The sequence below is a fragment of the Poecilia reticulata genome, linkage group LG16 (assembly GCF_000633615.1).
Source record: "Poecilia reticulata strain Guanapo linkage group LG16, Guppy_female_1.0+MT, whole genome shotgun sequence".
In the NCBI taxonomy this organism is placed as follows: domain Eukaryota; kingdom Metazoa; phylum Chordata; class Actinopteri; order Cyprinodontiformes; family Poeciliidae; genus Poecilia; species Poecilia reticulata.
This window is the reverse complement of record NC_024346.1, coordinates 3,292,319-3,318,792: the sequence shown is the minus strand read 5'-3', so window position 1 is coordinate 3,318,792 and position 26,474 is coordinate 3,292,319. Positions and strand designations below refer to the sequence as shown.

The following is a 26,474-nucleotide window of genomic DNA, read 5'->3' as shown; positions in this document are numbered from 1 at the left end:
CCCCCTGAGCCTCCCAACCCAGTTGACGTGTCCTTCTCTAGAGAAGGTCAGAAATGATCCTGCAGGAGCTCACTACCCCAAATTTACTGGATCTCATCTCAAACGGCACAAATTACAGAGATATGATCAACTTAATGAAACTTGTCTCTTTTTGAAGTCTACACTGTAAATTGAGTTGATGAAACCTGATAACCAGACTGCACAGGGTGTTAAAAAGAAGAAGAAAAAATAAGGCCAAGGACCTGAGGTTGTCCAGCCACACAAGCCATTTCACCCGGTTTCAACTCAATCTGAAAGAAGGACTTCTATATTTGGAATATGGGCCACTGCTGCTCTGTACTGTACTCATACTGCCTGAGACCCAGTTTAATAGAAAGAAGGGCAGGGGGACCTTCCTGCCCTTGATCTCCACCTCTGTTCTGTCTGCAAGTTTAAAAAAATAAATTGAAATTGGAAAAAAATATAGCTTTTTCCATTTCCTTCCTAAAACTACAATCCAATAAAAGGTCATTTCTACCAACATTGGAACATTTTAGGTCTGTAAAGCCAAGAATCACTCTTTTTCCTACGTCTAAGACTTAGGGCTGCAGATCTAATCCAAAGGTTCCCATATACCAGTAAACCCCCAACAGATAGCTTTGAATGTACCAATTAGGTTACAAAGTGGAGATCTGCAAAGGGAATGTGCAAACAGAACCGTAGGTGGTGACCTGGGATGGTGAAGAAAGCAGCTGAGAGCACTGCAGCACTGCACACTGGCCAAGCGGAAGGTGAAGGGAAAGGATGGATTAATGGTGTGGGTGGGTGGGTGGGTGGGTGCGTGAGGGAGGGGGTCAATGCAAAGAGGGTGGAGATGAGTAAACACAGAGGCAGGACTGGAAGTTATTTATCCTCAGGAGTGGTGGGCGAGGGGGTGTTTTTCTTTTATTTCCATTATTGATGGAATCAGTAGAAAGCATTTTAATTTAAAACGGTTTCTTATTTTTAATAGACAATTACATAGAAGCATAATTTCCCTCAAAATTAAGCTGGATTTGCAAGGAGAATTTATTTTATTCATCAAGTAAGAGATGGAACATCATGTTAAAAAAAACGCACAATAGGATGAATAATTTCTAAATGGAAAATGAATTGACTAGCAAAGATTACAACTGATCAGTCAGGCCTCTATAAAATTCCTTCTGTTTTTCAAACTTATTTGCAAACTTTACTACTGGCTGCTCAACTTTTTGGGCCTGATTTGACCTTGGAAAATTAAAAATAATTAAAATGCATATGAAAAATGTCCCATTTTTATCAAATCCCAACTATCTCCCCTTCAGGTGATCTTTCCTTTCAACCACATGCTGAATGATCTTACTGATGATGTCCCTTCAAAATCTCTACACACGTCTTGTAAATGTTTATTCTAACTTGTTTTCTGACTTTTTATGCACTTTGTTACATGGAAACCAACTAAACCAAACCAATTAGTTCACGTTTTCCCACTCCAACACATTTACAATCAATGCTCCCGAATGCAGACAGGAGGGTTAGCAGGAATGACGTCCATCCTCTTACAGATTTAGGGCGAAGGATGGGAACTGAGGAGGAAAAAATAAACCTGCTGGGTAAATAATTGACCAGGAGATTTTCTGGAGGCTCATGTGAAAAAGCTCAAGGCCTCGTCTGTGAGAAATGAACAAAAACAAGGGAGAGAAATCTAACCTGTTCTGCCTCGTAGGAGTTCTCTCAACAAGGGCGTGTTTACAGGATGCAAGGTTAAATCAGAATGAATTAAACTCACGGCCCAGTTCTCCCGCTTCTCTTTCGTCCTCAAAGCTTTTTGAGATTTTATTGTGAAAATATATATGAAGGCATTTGTTCTTTTCTGTTTGCAAATTAATGTCTGAAAGAGAGATCAGCTTTTATTTTACTCACTAATATTAAGTAAGCTTTTACAAAACTTAAACCATGTTCTGTTAAACATCTGCATATGAAATTTCATGTGATTTAATATGCAGTCAGTTTTATTGTGTTTCACTTTGCATCTATACAGAGCCTGTAGTGAGTCAAGATATTCAGCTCCTTGCTCAAGGGCACTACGGAGGCGGTTGTAAAAAGGAACAAATCTATTTCTTATTCAATTTAGAAACTCTGAATCACAGAACCAGAAAAAGGCTCAAATCAGAGAACCGTCGGACGAAAAAAGCCTCCCTTTATTTATTTCTTTTTATTTCGCCTACCACATTGCCAAACTAACGGGAACGGATACGTGAGCTCCGGGCTCCTCGAGCCAAGTGTCCCGCCTGTTCTGCCTCACCACTCTCTCGCAGCCTCGGGAGGCATTTTAGTACAAGTGGGATTAAGCATGTATATCCCGGCCCCTAGCTGTCATGCAGGGGATTATGTTGAAGAGGGGAGGAATGGCGGGTGAGGCTGAATTCTCCAGTTTGCTTGCTGCCACTGAAAGGTGAGCTGGGTGAAACAGGTACGCGGAAAGGCTGGCGGTGGCCAGTCCGGTGACGCCTGACTAGAAGGCAATCAATGCGCACGGAGAGCTGCACATCTCTAAGGGTGGTAAATTGAATGCTATTCTTCTCCTGCCATGCCTCTCTCTTCAGAGAAAAGCCTTTAAGAGCCGTTTCGGCTCAGGCAGCACAGAGAGGCTGAGTCAAAGTCAGGAGGACAAAAATTCATTGAACTGATTAAACTGAGAGGTGCTCTAATCAGGGATGAGCTCAACCAATGAGAAGGCTTCTCAACAGGCTTTTCTTACTTTTTTCTAATTTATCCTCAACATTGAGACATAATTGTCGATGCGTGGCTTATATGGTGCCTTTCAAAACTATCAATGTTCTCTGAGACCTTTCGTTTTTTGCATTTGTTGATGTAAAAGGAAATGTGTCATTGATAAGTGTATGATGTTTTTATTATGTAAAGCATTTTGAACTGCCTTAGGCTGAAATGTGCCATACAAATAAACTTGAATTGACTTAAAGAAAAAAATATAGTAAATGTCAAAGATTTCCAAAGGTTGTGCAGATGATTTGAGTTTATATTTCTTACCATAAAACAATCTAACAAGTGTGCTGTGCGTCTATATTCAATATCCTTTTCTATGAAGCAGAGCACCTCCACCTATATGGTTCAGTAATGGTGGAACGTACTGGAACTCCAAATAACTTGCACAAAATTTGCCTAGTCACAGATTTTTTTGTACAGTGCATTAAAATATTTGGAAGAAAATGCAGCTTGGTAAGATTAACTATCTAAACACAATGATACTAGACATGCTATTGGCTGGCATTTGCGAAGCAGCCAATCAGGAAGCAGCAAGATACTTTTTGCCTCCTGACTAGAGTTGATGAAACAATGTGTGGAGCAGTTGAAGAAAACTTGTTGAAGGTCTAAAAATACTAACTGGACGTTAGCATACTAACTGGGTTGGAGGTTTACCTCCCCGCAGTACAATACTCCTAAAAATACAGCAGTTCTACAGAGTTACATGGACATGGTTACAAATGGTCCAGTCAAAGTCCAGATCTAAAGCAAATTGAGAATCTGTGACAAGACTTATAAATTGCTCTTCACAAATGCTCTCCATCCAACCTGACTGAGCTAGAATTATGTTTGCAAAGCAATACAGGCAAACATGCCAGCTTCCAGAAACAGAAGACAGAGTCCACCAGAAAAACCTGGTTCTATAAAGTTCTAATTCTGGGGCGCCGAATTGAAATTCAATCCAATACATTTACTTCCACTTCGAAATTATGCATTAGTTTTGTCTTGGTCTTCACATAACATAAAGCTTACGGCTGTGTTTGACTTAAGATAATTTTCAAAGTGTATAAATACTTTTGAAGGCCACTGTTAAAGAATCCAGAAAAAAACTGTTACTTTGAGCAACTCTGTTATTCTGATATAGCAAGATTATATCAGAATATCTGAGTTAATCACGGAGCAGAGAAAGTAAAGGAGGACTTTTCTACCCAGGTCAAACTGGTCCAACTCTTCTGCAACACCTAAACGTGACTGAGTCTCCTCCCAAGTGACCAATCAGACAGGCAGGCAGACAGTAAGAGGGGCTGTAAATTAAATGATCTTCATTAAAATGACATTAATTGCATTATTGAGCACAGGGGGGGAAAAAAAATGAATCACAGGGAAGTTGGCAGAGGAGTGGAGCGGTAAAAGGGGTTTGGCGGCGTGCCAGTCAGGAGGCAGAACCTGGATAATGTCAGGCGCACATCCAGGCAGAGAAGCAGAACTACACACAGTCTTAACTGACCTCACTAATACTGTTAACATCCGGCAGATAATAACTGCAACCTCTCTGGCTTTTAAACTGTGGTGCGCGCTTTGTGTCTGAAGTCACACAATTCTTTCTTTAATATTGCGGATTATTACACGAGTCTCATTTTCAGGCGAGAAATCGGACTGCTTAAAGGCATGCTCTCAACATGTTGATTATTCCCATAAAAGATGATTTCCCCCTGCAATTTCCAGTTGCTATGCCAGCTTTTATGAAAACCAGAGACCTAGTTAACGCTTCTCGTTCTCTGTTGCAGTTTCTCATAGTTAAGAGAACTTGCAGAGACATTAAAACTGTTTTACAGCAATAATACTACTAAGGATGCTCTTCACGGTGGTGACTAGAGATGAATAATCCCATTACAACATCTGGCATTAGGTGCTGAGGTTACTTGTTTTACAACCTTATTTTGCCGTATTGTCACGTTTACAGCACTACAAATGGGTTGCATTTTATTACAAGGGAAAAAATTGGTTTGTAAAAAATTATCTTTGCAATCTAAACCATCATTTTTTTATTGGACATGGTCTTGAGGTAACATAGGGTATATTCAAGTGTCAACAAGTCAAATAAAATACTTTCTTAAGGCCACATTGAATGAAATTTAAGACCGAAAAAACTTACGGAGTCCGTATACGGCTCTTGCCAGCAGCTTTGTATTTTTCACGCTGCATACGGCTCTCTACATCTAATCTTAAAATTATTTTTGCACTGAATGCAACTAGTTTCATATGAGTTGGCAACAGAGGTGAGCCAGTGGCAAAGACAAAACATGATGGACACCAAAATCCTAGTTATCTAGCTAATTATCTAGCTAGCTATAAAGCTAGCTAGCAAGGGTGTATTAGCAGCAAGTTACTAGTTTCATCGGCCGCCTTGAGTCACATGAAGATATCTGTGTGCAACTCAAACTTTTCCCTGCCTGATAGAAAGGCACCATGACAGAAGAAAAAACAACTCATTTATTCTAATATTAGAATAAATGAGATTAAATAATTTTGCAAAGACAAAATTTAAGATCACAGACCCTAACATTAGTAGAGGGGGCACACTAAAACAGCTTGAACCTAAAGAAAAAAATATTTAAATTAACACTTCTAAGCTAAAAACAACAGTTGTTAGTTAGATTTGACTGCTCTGCCTTTGGTTTCTTTTTCAACAACACCATGATGGATAACGGCTTAAGGGCGGTGGTTTTAGGGGTGGAGAGAGAGGTGATTGTTGGTAAGAAGTGAGGTGGAGAAGGTAAAAGGAGTTGAGGGGAAATAGGAAAGGCAAGTGCTCTGTGAGTATTCAGACCGCCTTTAGCACCCGGAGACTTTATTTCCGGTCAGCAGCAGCAGCAACATGAGGAGGGGGGCTGGGTTGCACAGAATGGTGGGAGGTACTCACTGACAGCCTATAGTTCTGCATCATTTTATCAAACTCCTCGTCAATTTTTTTGTATTTCTCCTCAGTGCGGGGGGTGAGGGAGAAGGGCTCCTCGGGGTCTGGGCTCTCAGAGTCCCGGTGCTCTTTCTTGTTCAGAGCCTTCGTTCCCCGTACAACAGAGGCCACAAAGACAGAGAGAGAGAAAAATAGAGACAGGAGACGGCAGATAGAGAAAGAGAAGGAGAACAGAAAGAGTAGGTTAGAAAAGGTGACAAAGGTGTGACGGTACTCACGCCATAGCGTTTGAAGAGGCTGTCCAGGTCTTCGGTCTTGCGATCGTTTAGCGGACTTTGGTCGATGGAGTCGTCGCCGTCGGGCTCGGGGCTGTTGCAGCCATTAAAGCCTTTCTTTCGCAACGTCTGAAGCGGTCAGAAAAGGGTAGAGGAGAAGAAGGAGGAGGCACATTTACATTTCATTATCATGCACATTTCTCAGCACCGCTTTTTACTTTCCAACACCACTTTTCAGGCCATTTTCAGTGCTCGAACACAAATGAACATCTTGACTGCACCATATGTACGGACTCCTACACTGTTCATTGAATTAAAAAGGAAGCCGTTAAGGTTAGATGAACAATTTGACCCAAATGATGACATCAAACAGATTTTTCTGGAGGCATTTTCTACGAGTGGGAAAAAAAGTGACCTCTGATAAACCTTGATTGATTTCTCAGGTCAACATTTGTAACATCAGCCTCCCACGTGAAAGCAAGTTATTACCAGCCAAACTGCCCTTGTTCACCCTGGAAGTCCTCCGTGGAGGTCTTGGCTTAAAAAGGTGAGGAAATTAAAGATTCCGCTTGTAAACTATGACGGCTTTGAAATCAAAGACATCAAAATTAATCACCCATCCTTAGCAATGTGAACATAATGTGGTAGGTACATAAGAAAATTGCTTGTTTTCAAACGTGCTCTCCAAATCAGAAGAAGGCATGGGGCTAGTAAACTGGTATTAAGTCATGAAGAGTTCCAACATGTTCTCATTTAAAATTCCACACTTTTCCAAAGTCAAATTGCCTGAGTTCTCAGTTGTTTAAGATCATTTTGATGCACAAAATATAAAAAAAGTTTACTTCAAATTCCTGGCAGATTTTGTACAATTGGCAAACATTAAATATAAAAGTCTTGAAAACCACAGACTGTGAAGAAAGAAGATAAGGAACGGAAGTAAAGACAAGGAAAGAGGAGAAGTGAATGAAGACAGAGAAAAGGGATTGAATGAAATATAGGAAGACAACTAAAAAAGAGGGAAAGTATGAAATAAAAAAAGATAAAAAAGGACACGGAAAAAATAAAAATGACATGAGAGAAAGGAAACACAACGATAAAAAAATGAGATTTATTTTAAACAAATGTTATTTTTCATACTTGACATTTTGCACAAATGTAATGGGAAAGCCAACTAAAACTATAAGGTGGCGTTAGCATCTGAGCTAGCACCGCAGGTAGATGGCAGGAAAAGAGGAGGGGAGAGGAGAGCACCAGATAGCGAGGCTCTTATTTTGAGAGGATTCTGCTAAACAAGATTGGCTGTTAAGTAGCTTTACTTTGAGGGCCCTTGACCAAGCAGATAAATCCTCACAACAAACTGGATTGTTAACTGGAGAGAGAACATCTACTGTGGTCCCAGTAAAAGCTTTGGTCCAGAGCAGCCTACAATGGTGATACGAAACAACAAAACAAATCTGGAAAATGAAATGGTAAAAACAATATCCCATCACTATCAATGAATAAAAGTAAACATTTCAGAGTAGACGTTCTCAAATCAAAAAGTAAATTTACTCTTTGGGAAAGTTCGGTGTCAAGTTCCAAGCTATGTGAAAATCCCATCATGCTGTTGGGATTAGAAGATTCAGTCAGTAGTCATTTCTACATGTCAATAATTTCCTCAAGGCGCTGGATAAATAAATCCATCATTACAGACAGACCAGTTCATGGTTTTTATGCCTTAAGAAAAGGCATAAAATGAGGAACAAAAAACTCAGAACCGCAAAATGTTTGAGGTCTACAAGATTCCATTTTATTAGATTCCGGTTTGTTTAATTTTAGGTTTTGTCAAATAAACTAAAAATAGTGTTGATCTAATAACTTCTTCTTTCGGTATTTCTGTTTGTACAAAGAAAAAATCTCTTCCGTTATATACTTCTTCATTGTGCTTTTCTGCACATCTGTGTCCTCCGTGAAAAAAACTAATAATCGCAGGTGAAAAAAACTCTGACATGCTTTTTCTTCAGTTGGTTGAAATTATATGGTGCAAAACTGAGCAAATGAGTTCATGCAAATTACTCACATACTGTCCAATTCTAAATACTATATTTGTAACATGACTTGTTACATGGATCATTATGTCAACGTCTCTTAGATGCAACACAGTTGGAAAATTCTTATATTCAGTAACAAAATAAAAGCAAAGAACTTTACACATTTTTAATAAATCTTCTTCAAAGTTTGGATTCAGGTGGTCTGTTTACGACAGCTGTTCGCAGTGTGGGATAACTATCTGTCTAAAAATGGAACTATGGCATTTAAAAAAACAGATGTAAAAATTAGTCTTGGTTTACACAAAAATTACTTGCATGCTTTTTGGAATAAATTAAATCCAGTTCACTAGAATTGAAAAGGACTTCTGAGTTTCTATCCATCCATCCATCCATTTTCCTGCACCCTTGTCCCTTATTGGGGTCAGGAGGGTTGCTGGTGCCCCTCTCCAGCTAACGTTTCGGGCGAGAAGCGGGGTCACCCTGGACAGATCGCCAGTCTGTCGCAGGGCAGCACAGAGACACACAGGACAAACAACCATGCACACACACATTAGACAGACCAATTAACCTGAAAGTCATGTTTTTGGACTGTGGGAGGAAACCGGAGTACCCGGAGAAAACCCACACATGCACAGGGAGAACATGCAAACTCCATGCAGAAAGACCCCAGGTCGGGAATCGAACCCAGAACCTTCTTGCTGCAAGGCAACAGCTCTACCAACTGTGCCACTGTGCAGTTGGTAGTCTGAGTTTTCTACCTTCAATTTTTTAGCCTTGTGAACCAACAAAGAAAACCTGAGTAGTTATGAGTTCAGGTTATTCTACCATTCAGTTCCACATATCTGTTGGAAACAACCTTCACAGGAATATATCAGCCTATTAAAAACATAGTCTCCAAATAAATATTAAGGAACCCATTTTATAAAGTAAAAAAAAAAAATCTTATGACAGGGTTTAAGGTTGTTCGGAACAAATAATTGTTAATATGTATAGTGAGAAACTAGACTTGTAAAAAACCATTTTAAAATTTCATCAAAACAATTTATTTTTCAATTTAAAAACCACCGCATGTCAAGTGTGGCTGACATCAAGTGGCATCTGATTAAAATAAAAGCATATGTTCAACATGCACAATCAGCGCTAAACGAGAATGACTCAACTGCACGAAATCCTGCCTCAGAAGCAGAGCTGCGAGAAACTTGTGCCTTTAAGAGCTGCAGACTGAAACCCCTGCGGCAGAAAAGATTTGTTTCATTTTGGATGAATTAGCCTTAAAACTCTCAAAACAGGTAGGGGCAAGAGGGTAATGATGCCATTTGGATGTAAGGGTAAGGAGACTTTCGGTGTTAATAACAATGGTGCTCTTTGATACGAGTCTCATTAAAACTCAAAGCCATTATTATCATCACAGTGTCAAGGCTCCGTTTTATCTACCCACTGAAACAGGTTATTAGAAAGATTTGTTCCAACACGGAGACAGTCTCCTGAGTCAGCTGTTGAGTCTCAGCAGCACGAGTGAGCGCTCTCATCTACTGCTTAATGCAAATTTAGAGAGCAGGCTTTGTTGTCCGCAGCTTGTTAAAAGCATACTCAGTGGTGGTTTCTGCACAGATGTGTGTGAGTGTGTGTGATCTGACCTAGAAATCGAGGGAACAAATAAGCCATTGAAAGAATACAGTAAATGGAACAGCTTCTGAAATGTCGATAAGGACATGTGATGGAGATGGTGTGTGGGACATGATCGAGGTGTGGACCAGCCAGCAGCTTTGACTGTGGCAATACAAAGAGGCAAATAATGTTCACAAAACAAGAAGGAACAATATTAGCCACGTTGGCGGACGCTTGGTGTTTCTAACGTTGATCAAGCAAACACTGATCTCCAAACAGTTTAAGTCTTAACTTTACAAAATAAGTTAAAGAAAGCAATTCAATAAGAGACACAATGTAGCACGATCGGTTCCAATGCTACACTAGGGGTGGTGCTAGATCCGTTTTCTGTTTAAAGATGGATTAACAGAAAGTGTTACATTTAAAACAGCCTAAGAAAACCAACATATTGACACAAAATATTTCTTATAAAATGTTTAAGCTTCCCTTTGTTATGTTAGAAATTTTTGCACAAGGTCAAAGTGCAGAAAGACGATTTGTCATGATATTTCTATATTACTCTCTTGCGATGACCAAACCGTTAGGGGTTTTTATCGTGATACTCTGTAGTACTGTTGTGATAAATATAAAAGTGAAGAAAATAACTATTTATTCCTTCTTTTTTAGATAACTCCATGGCAGTGACTGTATGTCAGAACAAACGGCTCCACAAACAACAACAGTGCTCTTGGAAAATATACCCATTTGTAATATGCTGCTGTAGGACACCAGTCAAATAAAAAAGTGTGATTTAAACTGCACACATTAACTGCACTTAATCCTATTTTTAAATTTATTGGGATTTATTGATGTAATTTTGTTACAGTCTTCATTAAGATTAACATTTATTTGATTTATAGCAGTTATTCAAGGTACACCAGTGTACGTGTTTCAAGGCAATATCTCTAAAACATGACTTGCTTGTGTGACATAATGGAAAAATCTAAAGAAATCAGCCAAGATATCAGGAAGAGAGTTGTGGATCACCAGTAGATTACACTTTCCATTATTCAAAATCTATAGGGATATCTAGTCATTGTACCATTCAGGAAGACGAGAGGCCCCTTGTCTCAGTCACCAACATATTCTGATCACTCAGCAAATAAGAAGCCAGTACTCCAAAAGTAACATTAAATGCCAAATTACAGCTTTCAAGGTGCATTTTTTGAAGACATGTCCTGAGGTGCAATAAAACCAAAGTTGAGATGTTTGGTCAGACTATAGCTATTATTACACTGTAGTGGAAAAGCATGAGAACAACCTCCTAATTGTGCAGTACAGAGCTGGCAACATTAGGTAGTGTGGGTGTTTTGCCGCAGGAGGGACTGGTGAACTTCAGAAAACAGATGGCCTCCTGATGAAAGAACGTGATGTGAAAAAAAAAATCAAAGTAACATTTCAAGCCATCAGCCAGGAATTAGGATTCTGGGCATTAGGATTCTCTTCCAAACGGACAAAGACCTGTGCTATACAGGCAACTTAGTTACAAAGTGTATAAATGAAAGAGTTAAAGTCTTTTAGTGGCCATCAGTGTGTGTGAGCAAGAGGTTTAGGACCTCATCAGCAACATTGAAGCATTGTTGCTGATGTCTTCCTTCTACAATTCACAGCTAAGATTGTGTTTTCTTGGAGGAAATTGTATTTCAGGATAAATTATGACAGGAAAAAGTGATTACTGTAAGAAATTTGTGGACGGATAAGATGAAAGTGTGAGCAAAATCATTCAGTTTGGACAAATATTCTGTAAATACATGGTAGCATGGTATGCTTAATCATTATTTAAATTTGTGTAAAATCATAAATATTTATAACAGAAATGTAAAATTGTTATCATGCACTTATGCAGGCACCGAGATTCATAGTGTGTTTGCCTCCCGTTATGTCATGCCACTTGCTCACACAGTAATTTCTTTTCTTCCTGAACATGAAATGCTCGTCTGTCCTAGTTTATTGCAAACTCAACTGATATTTTGTGAAAATTACAGTGCAAACATGGGCAACTTTCCCTTTCTCAGTTTCTGTGTTTTTCTTCCCACTCTTTCTCACAGTTAGCAGTATGTGTGTTTGTGCGCTACATTACAGTACATGCGTATCTTCTGGCTCACACACATGCAAGCACACTCCCTCATGCACTGATCAGCTTGTCTCTCAGTCAGTCAGCCATCTGTTCACCTGTCCCCCGTTTCCCCTTCTGCCCTTCTCTATTGTGTTGCCAGGGTAAGATTCAGCCTGCAGGGCACCAAGCCGCTCTCTGAATGGCTGCGGTTGCACACAAGCCCCGCCCCCATCTCCCGCACTGTCGCCCTCCCTCCCCGTCTTCCTTTTCCTCTGGTTCGCTGTCTCGCCCACCCATGCGTCCACTTGCCCGCCCGCCCGCCTGCCTGCCCACCCTCTGTTGCTTGCTTTCTATGAAACATTGTTGCTGATGTCTTCCTTTTTTGTGTTCCTCCTTTTCATGGCTCTCTCACCACCTTTAATGCAACACTCAGAAAAAAAGTGCAAAGTCTCCCACTTGTGCTTGCATGTTTTCTATCTATGACATTTTTCTGCAAAGAATGTCCGTTCAGTTTCTGATGGTCATCATGAGAGTGTTCAAGTCTTCAGATGTGGCTTTTTTGTTCCCACAAAGAATAATCTTGCAGTGTTTTAGGATAACTTATTTAAGATTGGAGAAAAAGAATAATTAAAATTTCAATATTTAAAACAAAAAGTTGCCCATGGGTCTGAAAAACTGTGCCAAATTGCAGCAGAAGTGGTTTCAACTAGATTGAATTTAACGCTCGGCAGGAGCTGGCACCCTAAACTGAAAATTATATTGCTTCATCTTCTCTTCTTTTGCTTCGTCAACTAAATGCTCTTTGGCATGCAATCAAGGACTGCACGCTTACTCACACTCAAAAGGTGCCATCAGCTTGTTGCATGCTTTAGAGAGGCTCTTTTTATTAGAGCAGTTTGAAATTTGAAATACAAATTTGATACGTTGTGTTTACGTTTAGCTGGACATGTTGGCAAAAAATGTCAGTTTTTGAAAGCCACTCCAGGTGAAAAATTAAGAAAATACCAAAAATAAAGACCTTCTTAGAATCTTAAGCAATGTTTACTGCAGAATCTGAGATTCATCTTTCTGTGTTTCTACAGATTTTAACAATCTAGAGCAGAACTATTTGAGTTGGATAGCAAGTAAATTTCCTGCTGTCTTTTTCAGGTCAGGGATGTCATGTAATGACAGAAACAAGTCACCCACACTCTCACAGAGTCCCCTCCAGTCACTCATTTGGGACATCATGTCCAAAGTCTCAGGAATGGAATGTCTGCTGGGATATTTAGATGTTGTGTTATATACCTCAGCTGCTATTATTTTTCAAGGCACTAACCTGCCAGGCTTAGTCAAGAAAACAATCCCTAATAACATTTGAAGAAGGAAAAGCACAAAGTTATTACTTCACAAAACACACAAGTTCATGAAAAAGGAAGTTGTTTGATTTGCTTGTTTTGATTTAGGATGAGCACAACAAATACCTTCACTAAATAAGTGATGACCGCCTATATGTTCTTTCTGCTGCATGAAACAGTAAAATAAATGAGCAAAGTGGAGACTTATTTTTTTTTACTTCAGTCATCAAATAAGCATTTGGAATAGATAAAACTGCTGGTTCATCTAGAGAGACGCCAGGACTTCCCATCCAGAGAAAAATAGTTGAAAACACATTAAATGCAATATTGACTTCCATATAAACAATAGTGAATGATTATCAACGATATCAATGGCAACTTCATTGGTAAACAGTGGTAAAATGATCAGTTTCAACATATCCTCACTTTTCTCAGGCCTGTCTTAAATTTGCCAAAAATATTACAAAGATTCCTTTGCAGTATCACTAATTCACACATTTATACTGCAGTGATTTGCAATATATTATGTGAGATTTGAGCATCTAATGACTATCTATATAATTCATGACATATTACTTTATTTCTGAAATGAAAACAAGAAGGTACAAAAGGGTAATAACTTGGTATAAATTAGCTTGCAGCTGAATAAAAAAATTCTGAGGTTTTCTAAAATAACTATATCTTTGAACACAACAAAAATTGGGTATAAAACAGGATTTATTTGTATTTATCTTTTTCAACACCTTCATACTTCACCTCTTCTGTAACAGCCTCTACCCTATCTGTGCTAACTGGAATAATTTAGGTGGGACATATTTGTGTCTCTGCTTTCACTGACCCCCAGGAGGCCTCAGACAACTTGCTTGGTAACAGAGGAAGTAGACCATGCGTGACGTCCTGCTCAGCAACAAAAGGTCACTCAACCAAAGCCCTAAACATCTCTGGGCTGATTGGTGCATGCTAGCCTATAACAGTGAAGGTAGAACAACAAGGGAGAGAGGGAGTGATTTTGGAAAACAAAATGATGTGAAACATTTATTTCCTTTACAGAGAATGAGTTAAGCAGTCAGAAACTTTACATTAAGCTCCACAGTATGGAGTCTTAGTTCATTATAGTTCTGTTAGTTACTCGTCAGAAATACTCCATCTCTTAGAGTATTCTACATATTGAGTAAAAAGACACTGTTAGCCATCTCTGTGTCTTCCTCAGCTGTCACATAAAACTGAAAAGTAACAACAGAAAATATATTCCAATGATCTCATTTTGGTCCATATTACATCACAGCATCACAAAGTTGCTGCAGATTTGTCCGCTTCAAATTAATGTGAATCTCCTTCACCACAAGCCAAAGGTGCATTACTCTATTGAGATCAGGTCACTGTGGAGTTAAAGGAACTGATTTCACCAAAAATCTAACATTTGCTTTGGTTGAGTGACCTTTTGTTGCTGAGATAGAAACATAAGTTCTCATGTAGCGAACATTTACCTCACATGACCAATCAGTTGTTTCCATTATCGACGTGCATTAGAATTACATTTCTTTCTCTGTGTGTCCTGACAGCATGCAGCATCTCCAATAGTAGTTCACAGAACAGAACTATTACAACTTGCTTGATAGCAACATATTTCTGAAAACTTTTCCAGTTTTATGAGATGTGTGGCCATGCATAAAGTCAACATTTGATGAAATTATTCTTTGTGTAGACTGACTGACTCCTAACCAGAAGATGCAAACACAAAATTCATGTTCTTTTTTTCTTTTGTTTTTTTTCCGACACTTTTAAAAGCTTGCCCAAAATGTACATAACATAGCTGCTCATGCCACACTCCAAGCCAGATCAATTTATGTTCCCATCTATTCTGAAGCTCAGTTTAGACTTCAGAAAATCTCATTCACCACATCTAAATACTTAAATACATTGAGTTGCAGCCATTTAATATACTGATTTGATATTTCAAATGTAATTAGATACACTTTATGGTATTCCTGATAAATGGCCAGTAAGTGTACAGCATAACATTTACTTTTAAATATCAGTCTTACTTCTTGTTATAAGGCTCAGAGCACTGAATGTCTATCAGAATAGAGTTTTTGATTGAAATCATAATTAAATGATTTAGAAGTCATAATGAAAAGAATTGGTTCAACGTGCCAGTTGAAAGCGACCCCTGGCTTGTGAGGACCTGCAGGTTATTCAAAGATGGGCTTTAGCTGGAAGATCTCCAAGACTGAGTGACAAAGGAGGATAATCTGAGGAGCACTTCCAGGTCAACAAAGTCTTAACCTGTGATCTGTTGAGGAGACAAGTGATAACATGATCCAAAACTAAAAGCCCATTTTCTAGGTTTGAGATGCTAAATTTATTGTGGCACAAAGAAGAATATACTGATACTTAGGGAAGTGAGAAATGTGGTATTTTGAGATAACTGAGGCTCTTGGGCTAACCAAAGTCTTTAGGTCCTACAGCAAATCTCATTGGTGAGATCTGCCTCGCTTGAGCTGCTTAAAGGGAAAAAAAAAGGGCATCCATCCTCCTTCTCCGACGTGAATCTTTGCTTTCTCCACTCGGCTATTCATCGCCACTCTTTCAGCCTTTCGTCCGCTCGTGTTCCCTCTGTCTCCAGCTCTCTTCCTTTCTTTGCCCTGATTGGGATCTGCAGTCAGACGGATTAATACATTCTGACAGTAGAGCCAGGCTGCCCACACACACACAGTACAAGCAGCACGTGCGTTTTAGAGAGGCTCTGTGTGCATATGTATTTCCTCTTAAGCTTGCACCATAGTGAAGGGATGTCTACCGATACGATGCATACTGAGACCATACTTGCACATACACACAGACAAAATAAAAACATCAATGTAAAATAAAGTGCTCCTAATAATTCAGGGACAAGCAGCGTGACGTGCAGCCAGTGCCCACAAGTGTGTAACTGTGTGCACGTAAGACTGAGTGCCTGTTCCTGCATGACTACATCCACACTTCATAATTTATACTCAAAAGCACTTGCTCAAAGAGATTCACAGAGGCAGAGCAGCAAATGGGCACACTTTGTGACTACCCAATTATCCCCTCTCTCTTCTCCTTCTTCCTCTTTTCTCTGTCACTTGGTATGTCTCAGCTTGCTCTTCGACTGCTGATGTTAAACCAAGTGCAAGTGGAGATAATCTTTAATGATTATTGTATAATTCAGCCATTCTTTCACATCGGCTGTTCTGGTCTAATAAGTTTTCCTGACAGCCCCAACACTGAATAAATGCAATTATGGTCACAGCACCCTGATGCAAAATAGGCTTCCTTAGGAGAAAAATGAGAATAATAATCATTATCAATATTCACAGCTGTAGAAGGGAAGACAAAGTACTGGAATCGCTTGTTGACTCTGTAGTACTTTAGTACACAGAGGATTTTATGGATGACTGCAGGGTCCCTGGTCCCCTGGTAGCAAAACAAGCTCAGCTCACCATCATGCTTGGAAGCTGGAATGAGAAGTTTGTTCTAACATCCAGTATTTTTTTTTATCATGACTGAACTGCGCTACTTTGGCCTAGTCAGTATAAAGGTAATCGTGCCAGAGTTAAGGTTAATTGAATATTCAATATTCCCAACCTGGCATAGTGGATTAATTTATTTCAAATTGCACAATCGTTTTGAAGTGGTAATTGAAATATATAGAGTCTGAAATATCTTAAGGTGAATATATTAAATCAACTCCTGCAGTGGAATCTGTCTTAAATGTTTTCAATTAAATAATATTTCTGTAAAATGATTTCAAACTGTTTGGTAACACTGCTGCAGTAAAAAGAAGAAATGCAATTTTTAAACTCTGGAGTTTTACATAATTTGTGCATATCTATAGTTGTGTGATGTGCTTAGTTTCAGAAAAATGTATCCGTCCCACTACATCCATCCATTGTTTTAATCTGTTTAGAATATGCAGCAGTGCAAACGGTACCATCTCCAGTGGTCCATGGATAAAAGACATGGGGTCAACAGGGAAAATCACTATTTAGATTGTTATCTGAATCTTTTTTGCCAAGTTATGGTAAAATCATAAAAGCCAGATCATTTACAAATTAAAACCGTAAAACCAACAAGGGCAGTACTTATATTTTTATTATGAATTTTAGTATGACTGTATCCCTAAATGGTAACTAACCTCCAAAGCATTTTTGCATATAATCTGGATAAATTAGACCTTAAAGGAGCTTTCTTTTGTGACTGTGCTAATTGTGCCATTTTTGTGTAAGCTTGTTTAATTATTGAGTATTTGTACTAAAGTTGCTCCTAGTGCTGCCCTCTTTGGGTTGAAAGGTGACTAACTGCAGTTGAATTTTTCTGTTGGTTACAAACATTATTGATATCTACAATGCAAAGCCTTGCTTAGGTATAAAACCATTTCAGACACAAATGTAGCTAGATTTGTCACCAGCTGTTTCTCTGAACAAAAGAAAAAAGTTTCTAGATGGGTCTAAAAACGTTTCTAAATATAGCCTCAAAGTCGCTGAGTTGGCAATAGTGTTTTCCTGAACACAGTTGACTAGTTAATAAACCAAATTTGAGCAGCAGAACCTGGATGATAGTTTTCCTCCCAACTCCTAGGACTGCTGTGAAGGTAAACTTACTTTTCTTTCCCAACGGCAGATGTATTTTTGTTTCTTTTTCACCTTTACTAAGAATTTCTGGTCAAGATAACAACATTGAAAAGTAAGTAGACTCTTCTGTTATTAAATATGATGTAAATGTCAAATCTACTCATCAATACATTTGGTAAATTTGTTAATGCAACATACTTTTCTGTCTGGGGAAAAAAAAAAAGAAAACGGAGCTATCCTTTGTCAAGACCCAACATATGCTACCAACATTATTATTATGTAGGCATCAAAAAAATTAATATATCTTCTTCCTCTGAGCCTTAGAGCGCCATTGTTGTTTCAAAAATATTAATAACACGTCGGTGAACCAGTGGGTGAAATGTTTGCTCCTTACAATGAACCGACTGACTGCAGGGTTTTCTAACTCTTATTTGAAACACAGTCCTCTGTCGGTATAAATATGAAATAATTTGTCATAAAACATCTATTTTTACGTATATTTTATTTATTTTAAGTAGTACTTCTTAAAACTTTACAACTTTTTAAATCTTCAGCTAGTGGTATTGAAGCAGAAACCCACTGATTCATAATAAAAGTTGTTATTCACTCCTGTATATAAAAAGGAAAAAAAATCCAAGATTTTCGGTGGAAAGAGGAAAAAAAAAAAAAAAAGCAGAGGGGACAAAAGGGACACCTGGATGAAAACAAGGTGGAAGCCGGCACACATCTGGTGAAGGAGACAATTGAGGACAAATACTGAGGAGTGATTTTAAATGCCTCCTGGGCTACAGAGAGAAAGGGTGAGGTAGCGGAGCGGGGGAGAATAAAAGCCGGGACGGGAGAGAAACATCCATGAGGGACGCACACGCGTACACAACAGAGAACCTCACCGAGACTGAATATTGTATGAGGCGTTCTCATGGGCCACTGCAGAGCGTGCGAGCAGAGAGGGAGAGGTGGACGTATTTGCGGTCACACACACATTAATGAAAACACACACGTAAAGAAAGAGACGGGGCGACACACTTGGAAACACCAACACATGTACGCACACAAACAGAACCAGTGGAGCTTGAGCTGATGTGGCCCAGAGCTGCCCAACGCCCTGCCACGATACAAACACACACATACACACACATGCATGCATACACTTAAGAGCCATCTGCAGTTGGAGATACTGCCTACAGAAAGGCTTTACTGCTGACACTCTGAGACAGGCAGAAAGAGAAGGACAGGAAAAAGGGAGAAATTGTCGTGACCGAGTGAATCAGGAGATTAGGAAGAGAGGGAGGGACGGAGGGAGGGAGGAGGGCAGGAAGAAGGGAGAAAGAAAGACAGGAAGTGACAGACAGAGATGTAGAAGGAAAAAATGTTGCCCCAAACTATGGCACCTAAGTTTTACCTTCAACCCACTCAAAGGTAAAAGTGCTTCGCTAACACTTTACATGAGGTTTCAGCAGTTTTTGCAGGGAAGCTCTCATTGGATGAGTTTCCCCTTGGATGCATTTCGTTTCACCCTTAAAACTGTCCAACAACATGTTCGTTTAAACAATGGGAAAATAAATAAATAAACTGTATGTGACTTCTATAGATAAGCTGATCATTTCTCAGCATGAATCAAAGAATCTGAAATATTTCAGGTATTTGTCTTCCAACAAAAAAAAGTCTTGAAAAAAATAAGGACAATCTTTGTAGATTTTATAGTCTGAATCACATCACGATGTGCACAAAAGAGATTTGTTGGTCAATCTCTCCAGCAGTAAATGGATGATGGATGTGTGGCAGATGCCAGCCTACCCAAAAAAACTCTCTCAATCATAACAAACTTTCTCACACCAAGCTATCAAATGACAGATTATTTGCTTTTCACTTCATCAATTTTACGCTTTCGTACTTTATGTGATCTGTAAAGAGAGTTTGGAACTGGCACATAATACTAAACAGTCATTAAAACAAAAATGTTTTAAGCCAGAGAAAACTTTCTCCGTTTATTTCTTTTTAATAAAGTGTCAGAGAAATTATCAAATGTTTCACACCCTCGATATACCTTGACACTGGTAATGGACCAATGTCTACTTGGATTTCCCAACTTTAGTTAATAAAAGAAGAAATAATGTGTTGAAGTGCTAAGAAATCAATTATAAAGCTGGAGGAGTTCTATTAAAAGTTTAAACATCTTAAGGGGCAATAACTACTTTAAAACATTCTCAGCAGTAGAACGTGGCCCTCAGTGGTTAATGAAACACCTTCACCACATAACTACACACAGTGCCTTTAAACAGCACTAAGATAATTGGCTAAGTTTAACACCTTAATGTACTCTATTGATACAGGACATTAAACATTTGTGGGAAGTAAAAGGTTAAAACTGAATTTACTGTATGTTAGATTGTCTGGAAGGTTTGTGCAGATTGTAATTTGGCAGGTTACAGTGGATGAAATCAGCAGGGAACCATTCGTACTCCAATATTCCTGTTTTCACTTTCCATCATTGCCAGCACAAGCTTTCATTCCAAAACTGAGGCCAGTTTGAATAAATTAAAGACTGGGAATGTGAAGCCGAACCATCTCAGGTCATGTCAGCACACCACTAAAAAAGCCAAATAAAATCTGTTTGTGAGCGGGTAAGCTTGCTGGTCTGCTTATGTGGATTTTTTGCGGAATGTGACTTTAACTGGAGCAGCCTTTGTTACTTGCTGCTGATACTGTTTGCGGATGACTGAAAGTCCTACGGCAATGTGCGTAAAAAGCAAGTGAGAAATATTCAAAGGCGAGGCGGATGTAGCTTTAAGTCACGGCTCCATAGGAAGCATAAGTGCAGCGCAGCAATGCACACGGCCCGCTGAATCATACCCAGCCGTCTCGTGTTGAATTCATGAGAGGGTCATTATGTATGAAAAGGGTCAGCTAGGCATGTGAATGTGCTCCGTGTTCCCTCGGTGAGCTCCAGCAAAGCACAGCAAAATAAAAATAAAAATATTTAGCACAGTGATTGACCTCAACACCGTCTGCCCTGACCTAATCTATCATCTCTCTTCTGTAAATGAAAAGCTATTTTTCAGCCATCAGTGACAGATTCTTGTTTATGTGGTGGCCATTTTGTGCTGAGGTGGTTTTCAATTGCTTCCAAATATTTTCCGTCTTTGGCGTTTTGCCCAAGTTGCTCCCTGAGAGAACTCAGGCTAACAATGCAAGTAAAGCCACAGAAAGTGATGAGAACCAAAACAGCGTTTAACCTCACCATGAAAGATTGAGGTCAACAAGTCAGACATAAATTTAACTAAAGAATCAAGATAAGCATCAGATGAACACTAACATTTATTCTAGGATCGTGCCACTCATGGTGGCTGGATGTTGGAGTAGATCTGCTGTATTAGTTCTGATTTGTTCTTTTTGTAGACTTTTGTTCATAATTATCTCGGTTGAGCCATCACCTTTTTGAACAATTATTCCCTCTGGTTTTGGATGTTGTGCAGCTGGAAGGATGTTTGCCATAACTTTTTTTTTTACTTTTGGAATACGGTATGGCATCAAGGTATTGTTTTTGCAACCAGGCATAGCTGATTATTATTTTAAAGCTCAAACAATACCTGAACTATGACCTTAAATCCCAGAGAAGTGTAAAATAAGGCTCCATGGATGCATAGCGGAACCAAAGATCAGAGACAGAATGAGGAAGTTCAAACCATCTCTTCCATCAATCACAATGAGAAAGGATTATTTCCCCGACTCCAACGTCTCTCTGACCAGACAAAGATTTAAGACTCCCACATACTTCATCTGAAACTGAACAGATCCCCCTCCCTCCAGTGGACTAGTTGAAGAGAAATATCAACACTGCACTCCGAGTGCATTTCTGCATAAAACTCAGCAACAAACTTCTGACCAATCACACGATGCTTTGCGCAGATTTCTGTCAAAAAAGACAATTTTTGTAGCACGTCAACATCAGCGAGGACCGATTTTGGCATGAAGCATGTGGGGAGCTTTACAGAAATGCAGCAAAAGCAAGTGAGGCTGATTAGCAATGCTTGCCAACAACTGGTGGTGTCATCAAGGACAAGTAATATCGTCTTTGCTGCACAATGTTTGAGCAACAATATCTTCAGTAAGAGGAATATTCAGATTTGTTGCAAGCCTGACTGCTACCAGAGACATATTCTACCCACAGAACAACTCTTTGAAGACACTTGGATGTTATGAGTTACAGCAACACTTAAAATCCCTCTGGGACAAATAAAGTATTTTCAATTGGATAAAAGTAGTAGTAAAAAAACCTAGTTGTTTTACATTTGGGCTTTAGATGGGTTTCTCAGTGGAGTTGCTGAACTTTGAGCAGAGTAAGTCTAACAATTCCCCCTGCTTGTTGATGTTGAGATAATGTTTGTACCCTCTGGCTCCAGCCCAAACAGTGATTCAAATCTTCCAATCCAGCTCTTGGCTTAAATGTAAGTTTATGTGAAAAAAGAGAAGAAATAGTCTATCCTTGTTCTGTTTTGATTTTTGTTTTAAAGCTGTAGATTGAAAGGTGAGCTTAATACTATCCTGGTCCAAAGGCAATAATAATAATAATAATAATAATAATAATAATAATAAAAGTAAACATGAACCCACCCGGCCTTAATAAACTGTTCACGGCTTAATTATGTCTAAATGTTGGCCTGCAGAGGGCTGAATTAGATTAGTTAAGATTAAATCTTAATGATCCCACTTGAGAATAAACACAGAGGAAAATACTGGTAAAACACATAAGCAAAAAATTATTTTCCAGCATTCATATACAAATAAGACCTATGCATCAATAAATAAGAGCCTCGATTCAAACATGAAGGAGCAAAACAAGTCAGGCCTTTTGACATTACAAATATTTGTGATGGAAAAGCTGCTTCTCTGAGCTGCTCGCCGACTTGGTAAAAAGGTCTTCAAAGTTTTAAAAGTATAAAGTTGGTTTATAAGTAAAATGAAAATAAGGGTTAAAATTCCTGTTGATATAACCAACAGAATTAAAACAATGCTGATTTTCAGGCTTTTTAAAACATGAATGAGGACAGAAAGCTGAATAAGCGTGATGAGAGACTGTTATGTCTGAACGGTGGATTTAATAACTAAAGAAAAAACAGGAAACCAGCAGAATAAAACAATAAAACTAATTTCTCTCCAGGTAAATAAACAGTGAATCACGTGGATACACTGCACTGAAATCTGTTTGGTTCAAGGGAGACTGCAATAAATGTGAAAGTGATCTCGTAAAAGGAAGCGTCCGATAAGAGATTCAAAAACAAAGTGCGTACAGTTATGAAACCCACTACCCGTTCCCTTGAGTTCCCACGTTTTACCTCGATAATGTCGGCATTGGTCCGGCTCTCGTGTGGCTCGTTGTACTCTGTGTACTTGAGCAGGACCTTGTCCATGTCGGTGCTGGCATACTGAAACAGCTTGTTCGAGTGGTTGAAGATGATGAGAGCGATCTCGCAGTCGCACAGGACACTCAGTTCGTACGCCTTCTTCATCAAACCGAACTTCCGTTTGGTGAATGTCACCTAGCGGAGGAAAATAAAAGGAAAAGAAAGTGAAAATTAAACTATTTAATACAACATAAACAAAGTTTCATGTTCATAAAAGGAGATTTTAGCTGCAGCCATTTTCTATTTAAAACCAAATAAAATATAACGACCCTAAATCAAACATTTAATTTCTTTCTGGTTTTCCTTAAAAGGTCCACTTGGCCCAATTAATCAGTGAAACCACCTAAAAGCTCTTGGTGCAGTTACAGAAGAACGGTCAGTGCAGTAAGATCTTAAACTGTTCCATACTGGCTCATTGTTGCAAAGGAAAATTAAGCTGTAGCTCAGAACCTTCTGGTTTAGTTTCTTGTTGTTGTTGGCCAGTAAGTGCCAGAACTCTCCACATTGACCGTTTTTACTGCCTCAAGGCACTGAGGTGATACTGGAAGAAAGTTAATTCTGTCTTCTGTGGAACCATCTCTGAGCTGATTTGGTCAGATGTTCATGGATCAATACATCATTAAAACCTAATAATAAAACTTGTTTTAATTTTAAGCTTCCAGATTGTTATTTTTAATAGTATTTTGAAGATGTGATGATACACTTCACAAAGTGTTTAGGACCTTAGTGAAAAAAGCCACAACTGGCCCACAAAATCAGAGATTCTCCACTATCCATAATAATCAGCATAAAATGTTCCTCTTTGCTGTAGATCTCCAGCAGTGAGCTTGAGGAATATTTATTATTTTACCTCCCCCACCATCCTCTTCACTCTGCAGGGGGGCAAAATAAACACTGATCCTCGTCCAGTCTGCTTTTTACAGTTTCAGATGTTCAAAAAATGAAAAATAAATTAATAAATAAATGACTACTCTTAGTGAGGATGTTTCAGTGAGACACTTTTTTTATCCGTGGCCTGACTTACAGTTTTAATATCAACCCACACAACTGCTCTACTTGGATGTCAAGTACCCTTTTCATGTCTTTCCTATTTTGAGAAGTTGTCAAGCTCTCACATTCTTTAAAAACAATTCTTAATGTGGGCTTATTTTCATTGTAAAATAAATGTTACCAAATAAGGTTGAATTTTCTTTAAAAATATTTAGTCTTTAAATATGTGAAATATATTTTGAGGACAGGTAAGTGTGGCAATAAGTGTGAGGTTATGAAATATTTGAACCCTTAAGATTTTTTTAGCAGTAATATAAAAAAACGTGTTTTTGCAGACAAAAGATGCTAAATTACCAAGAACTTGTTAATGTGAATATAACACATGGAATAGACAGCTTTTGGTATTTAGTTTCCAAAATGGAGGGATTAAGCATAATTGAGTTAGACAATAGTAAAATGTTTCCTTTGTATGTGTAGAATCAACATTAACCCTCGTTGGTGGGATACACATACCACCATTTTGACAGTTTGAGGCAACAAACTGTCAAAATGTAACAACAATAGTCTAAAAAGGATAAAACTAAGTTTTATTAAAACTGAATGTGTGGGAAAATATTTTAAATGATCCAAATGTGGCATCTTAAAAAAGGTCTTTGAAGTCATCCTAGTGGTTTATTGGTCTTTGTCTCCAGGGGGAATGTTTTAGGTGTGAGGACAAAAAAAATAGATTTTACATCATGTTTTTACGCTAAAACAATAAGGGACATAGTAAATACAATTATGTCATGGTATCACATCAACGTTGACATGTAATGAGAAAAACTGAAAACCTGATGCCAAGGTGGTCAGACAGACAGACGGAATGCCAGCAATGGCTACTATCCATCCAAGGCATTTTTAGGCCTGATCATGGATCTGTGAGTAGTAATACGTTTCAGTTGTATGACCTCAAGGCATCCCTCTGTTTTGGCCAAAATACAAAAAAAAAATGCTTTTTATCCAAAATGCTGAGTTTTTACCCTGAGGCTGATATTCATATCATCTTAAACCAGAGCTGCTCGAAAGAGTTCATCTTCACTAAAACAATAATCAAGACTCCAACTACTGTTTCATCACTATGCAGGCACACAGTGTGGAAAATGTACAGGATTGAGACATTTAATTACTGGGAAAGACAGGCTCTTTTTTTCAAATCCTCAGTTTTTACTTGCACACACAGTGGCTTTCACTTCCCGTCACATTCACCCTCCCCGTCATTTTCACACTTTGTTATGCTCTTTTCCATGCTCTCTTTCTATGTCACACATGCTCTCATGCCTTCTTTTCCACACTCTCCTTCTGTCACACATTATTCCTCTCTTTCAAGCAGGCAGACACACACACACACACACACACACACACACACACACAGACTTTCTCTTCCACAAGCCCCCTCAGTTGTGAACATGCCGAACAGAACTGGAAGTGTTGCTGAAGCACAGGGTCCCTTGTTGTCTGCTGATTGGCTTTGGAAGCGCTTCTCTGCTTTAACCAACTGGTATTTACAATCCGGGGAGATTTGGCTTTGTTTGGATTAAACACGCAGGATTGCACAAAAACAAACACACTGAGTAAAAAGATTAGCAAGAGGGAAAAAGGCTTCAGGTACAGCTACAGTTTTATGCTGTTTGATGTGAGGGAAATCGGAGTGAAAGTAAAATCTGTCCACAGATGGAGTAAAACAGGACTGGGAAGTTTTTAAAGACGCAGCGTGTTCAGGCCACACCCACAGGTGACATAATATTTTCCGTCAGACATAAAAGTTAAAAACAAGTTGTGACGTCTCTTTTCTGAGGTTATGACCTGAAAAGCAGGAGGTTAACAAGTTGGACTTGAAACATTTGTTTTCTGGGAACCAAATGTAACATAAATCTCTAGTTTTTGTACCAGGGAAGCTATTTCCAGGAATTTTTTTTTATAACTTACAATTTTATATTAATTCTTCAACAATCTGTCCATGACACGGTGGCCATTTCATTCTGAATAATTTGGGGTAAAAATATAATTATTATAATATTCTCTTTCAATCAGTACTTACTGTTAATCAAGTGAACCTTTTGATGCTTCATCGTTAAAAAATACTAACATCCATCATCTCCACCCTTTGGGTTCATTATCCGCGCCATAGAAAAGAATGGTGCTCCTGGATTGGCTGCTTTGCAAAAAGCCAGCCAATAGCACAGCTGCATTTTCTTTCAAATATTTTAGGAGTTGCTCTAAAAAGGAAACTGAACGCGTCAATTTTAAAAAAGAAATTTTAACGTCATATTCAACAGAAAAATCTGCAAATACTGAGCCATGAATTTACAAGGGTTCATTTGGTGAACATGTTAGGAAAACAATTTCACAATTAGTTAGCATTTTGGATAATAGTAAATGGTTAGTTGGTTCATGTTAGATTAACTATTAATTACTAATGA

At 38.6% G+C, this 26,474-nt stretch overlaps 1 protein-coding gene across 12 annotated transcripts in view; it reads right to left on the bottom strand.

Moving 5' to 3' along the window:
• mef2d (myocyte enhancer factor 2d) overlaps window positions 1-26,474 on the bottom strand; it is a 108,278-nt gene that overhangs the window by 37,882 nt on the left and 43,922 nt on the right. For 6 of the 12 annotated variants that reach the window (XM_017309561.1, XM_017309560.1, XM_017309562.1 and 3 more), the window contains 3 exons: window positions 22,957-23,160; window positions 5,959-6,084; window positions 5,687-5,824 (listed from right to left, as the gene is read on the bottom strand). In XM_017309561.1, coding sequence (XP_017165050.1) covers window positions 5,687-5,824; window positions 5,959-6,084; window positions 22,957-23,160 — 468 coding nt within the window. The remainder of the gene's footprint in view (window positions 1-5,686; window positions 5,825-5,958; window positions 6,085-22,956; window positions 23,161-26,474) is intronic. The other 6 variants (XM_017309565.1, XM_017309570.1, XM_017309568.1 and 3 more) reach the window with 2 other exon arrangements.